Source organism: Pundamilia nyererei, unplaced genomic scaffold (genome assembly GCF_000239375.1).
Source record: "Pundamilia nyererei isolate P.nyererei 1_Seehausen unplaced genomic scaffold, PunNye1.0 scaffold00111, whole genome shotgun sequence".
NCBI lineage: Eukaryota > Metazoa > Chordata > Actinopteri > Cichliformes > Cichlidae > Pundamilia > Pundamilia nyererei.
In genome coordinates this window covers 6053-9038 of record NW_005187512.1, presented here as the reverse complement: position 1 = coordinate 9038, position 2986 = coordinate 6053, and the positions used below count along the sequence as shown (strand labels likewise).

The window sequence follows — 2986 nt, the reverse complement described above, 5'->3', positions numbered from 1 at the left end:
AAGCTACATTGTAGCCACAGCCGCCCTGGGGCGCACTGACAGAGGCGAAATTTAACATTATCATATTGCACATTGCACAATACAAAATTCACCTTAGTTCCCACATTTGATATGTTGTTTTTGCAATACCTTAAATTACATATAGGTTTTAAATAATTTGCAGATCTTTAAAAATATATATTTTTACAGCATCCAAACTTTTTCAGAAACCACTTTGTACAAAAAAAGCTTCAAATGCTACAGTCAAAATCCAAGTGAATACTGAGCTCTGGTTTTCATCTTAAGTGTTTCTTTCTTTTTTGTCTTTTGTGAACAAATGGGGTGCTGTAGGTCCTGCTGGTGCTAACCAGCGGAGGCAGCGACTGGCCCAGGACTTCCTGGTGTGGATGGATCAGACCGGTGAACTCCTGTCATTAGCAGAACGTCAGGAAATAGACCCCATCAAACAGGAGAGGATGGAGGTCAGAGCTCATCAATGTCTGCATGAAAATGATTGATTAGTAGGGCTGTTTTGAAAGTAAATGACACATATATGAACTTATAGATTTAAAACGCCTTGACGCTTGCTCAATCATCCAGATAAAGATTTCCCAAAAAGTTGATTCTGCTCATCTGGACGTTTTCAGTGGGAGAAACTGGGATTATAGATTTAACTTTAAGTGTTTTTATGTGTATTTGAATTTTCAGCGTTTGGAGCGTCAGACTCGGAATATGGACCCGGCTCAGTACGCTGAGTTCTGTGAGAGTCGACAGCTCAGCTTTGGTAAGATTTTAAACGGCCCCTTTAGTATCTGTCTCAGGAAGTTGATTCTGTCATAGGTACAAAAGGAGTAAAGGATTACATTTTATTGCTAATGTTTGCTTTCATGTCGGTTTGATGTTGCGTATAGTTTTTTTAATGCGGACTCTACCTGTGCTCTAAATCATGGTTTATGGGCATCTTATAAATAAGCAAATAAAGCTGTGGACTGTGTTTTTATCCTGTTAGTTCACCAATTGAATAATCAGCTGATTATTTCACTTCTAAATTTAAAAGCGTAAGGTACGTACGGTAAAAACCTGATTCAGGATCAGTTTCAGCATTTTAAGCCCGTCTGACCTCTTGTCATGTGTGCTTACTTGTGCTCACTCCAAGCTAAGAAAGCTTCAAAGTTTCGGGACTGGCTCGACTGCAGCAGCCTGGAGCTGAAACCCAACAGCATGGCCATGGAGATCCTGTCATACCTCGCTTATGAGACTGTTGCCCAGGTAACTTGTTAAGTCATTACTTCACATATGTGCGTGTAATTTAAAAGCTTTCCCCTGTTTTAAAATGCTTTTCCTTCGTTCAGATCGTGGATTTGTCGCTCTTGGTGAAGCAGGAAATGACAGCAAAGACGAATCCAGTCAGTCATGTGATCTCTGCCAGCTACATCCACTACAACACACATGCTGAGGTGCATACACACACTTCATCACACATTGAGACCTATCAATCGCTAAATCTACCGTCATAATATTACTGAGTAAATATCATCTGTCTTTCGTCTTCCTCCCCAGCAGGTGAAGAAGGATCCAGACTCACCTGAAGCCACCCCTCCCTCCACCCCAGGGTCCTCACACTCGTCAAAGCCCGTCCTACAAGGTAACGGCAGTGTGGATGGCAGGGCGAGGCAGAGGAAACGTAAAAAGGTGAGTCCCAGCTGCAGTTTCTTATGAGTTTAATGTCTGTGTGTATCATGAAGGCACAGGAGAAATTACAAAGGCAGTTTATTTATAGCGGCAGGTTTCAGCAAAGGCGTTTGTCTGCCTCTTCATAGGTTTTGTCAACAGAATGGAATCACAACCTTACATGAGATCTATATAAAGTGTGCTTAACAAAAGATTGTCATCGACACGACCGTGGAATAAAGGATGCCGCAGAGTAGGGGGATTAAGGGCCTTTTGGCTGCACAAATACACCCTGTAAAACATCCTTTTTAACTTGTAAATTATTATTAAGTATCTGGTGCATAAATGTTTGTTTTGTATGATGAATGTTGTCAGAGAAGTCACTGCAGGTATGATTCCAAACCAGTGGTTTTCATTTTAAATGAAACGCACTGAGATTCAGTATAACTCTAGAGATCAAAACACATGTTAATAGTCCTGAATCTAAGCAGGAGTGTCTGGGTTAAATGGGTCTAAAGTTTGGACCCCAGGTACAACTAAAGTAGCCAATAATTGTTGTGATTTATTGTACATTTATTTGCTTGATCATATTTTTAGAAGGACTTGTGATAAATAATGAATAAATGCTCTGACAATAACAAACATTTTGCTGTATTAATCTCTTGATTGTACTAATTTTTGACGAGTCACACTTTAATGTGTCTTTTTAGGAGAAAGTCTTCTGTGCAGATGTAGAGTATGAACTCCTCTGTTAATTTTCTTAATGTACATAATAACTGATGTTATTGCTAATTGCTAAATGTAAGTCTCTGAACACACGAGACAAGGTGACCATTTTCAGCTCATGGAAAACTCCACGTTCCTAAAGGAAACATCCAAAACATTCCATTGCGTCCTCTGTTGTATTTGTGTTAATACTTATTACTCATGATTGCGCTTCAGAGCTGTCCGGCTACAGTGGAGCCTCCCAGCGGAGCGATCCAGCCCTGTCACATCCGAGAGGCTATTAGAAGATACAACTACAGACACACAGTATGTACACAATGAGAAACTTACACAACTTTTCCACAGCTGATTATTTTCTTTTTTTTTTTTTTAAATTCATGGGTTAAAAGTCGTATAACTAATGCATAAAATACTCTTAATTTAAAGTGTTGGTTTAGATGTTTTACTTTTTCTGTACATGTCTTAACCTGTAAGATTAAAGTTAGTGATTGCTGAATCAATAACTTTAATTTGTCCTTCATGCTCACCGATCCAGATCGGAGTCAAAACGAGCATTCCTTGCTTTTTGCGAAATAGGATTCAAAGTTCAGTTGAATGCAAATGTGACATT

General features: G+C 39.4%; 2 protein-coding genes across 3 annotated transcripts in view; one reads left to right on the top strand and one right to left on the bottom strand.

Moving 5' to 3' along the window:
* Positions 1 to 331: 331 nt before the first annotated feature.
* supt3h (SPT3 homolog, SAGA and STAGA complex component) lies at positions 332 to 2732 on the top strand. 2 transcript variants are annotated; one of them, XM_013912997.1, is made up of 6 exons: positions 332 to 461; positions 688 to 763; positions 1136 to 1248; positions 1332 to 1436; positions 1543 to 1671; positions 2593 to 2732. In XM_013912997.1, exons 1-6 carry the CDS (start codon positions 387 to 389, stop codon positions 2695 to 2697), a joined length of 603 nt encoding a protein of 200 aa, XP_013768451.1. In that variant the 5' UTR covers positions 332 to 386; the 3' UTR covers positions 2698 to 2732. The 2 variants fall into 2 exon arrangements, with proteins under 2 accessions (XP_013768451.1, XP_013768450.1); XM_013912996.1 differs by having other exon boundaries at positions 1540 to 1671.
* Positions 2733 to 2758: 26 nt separating this feature from the next.
* cdc5l (CDC5 cell division cycle 5-like (S. pombe)) overlaps positions 2759 to 2986 on the bottom strand; it is a gene marked incomplete at its 5' end in the record, with an annotated part of 6233 nt that continues 6005 nt past the window's right edge. Inside the window, one exon of the mRNA XM_013912989.1 lies at positions 2759 to 2773. Within this exon, the coding sequence (XP_013768443.1) occupies positions 2759 to 2773 (15 nt within the window). The remainder of the gene's footprint in view (positions 2774 to 2986) is intronic.

Excerpts from the sequence above, each read along its gene's own strand:
- supt3h (XM_013912996.1), top strand. The coding sequence starts at position 387 with ATGGATCAGACCGGTGAACTCCTGTCATTAGCAGAACGTCAGGAAATA. Across the intron at positions 764-1,135 it reads GAGTCGACAGCTCAGCTTTG|CTAAGAAAGCTTCAAAGTTT; the intron begins GTAAGATTTTAA and ends GCTCACTCCAAG. Across the intron at positions 1,672-2,592 it reads GGCAGAGGAAACGTAAAAAG|AGCTGTCCGGCTACAGTGGA; the intron begins GTGAGTCCCAGC and ends ATTGCGCTTCAG.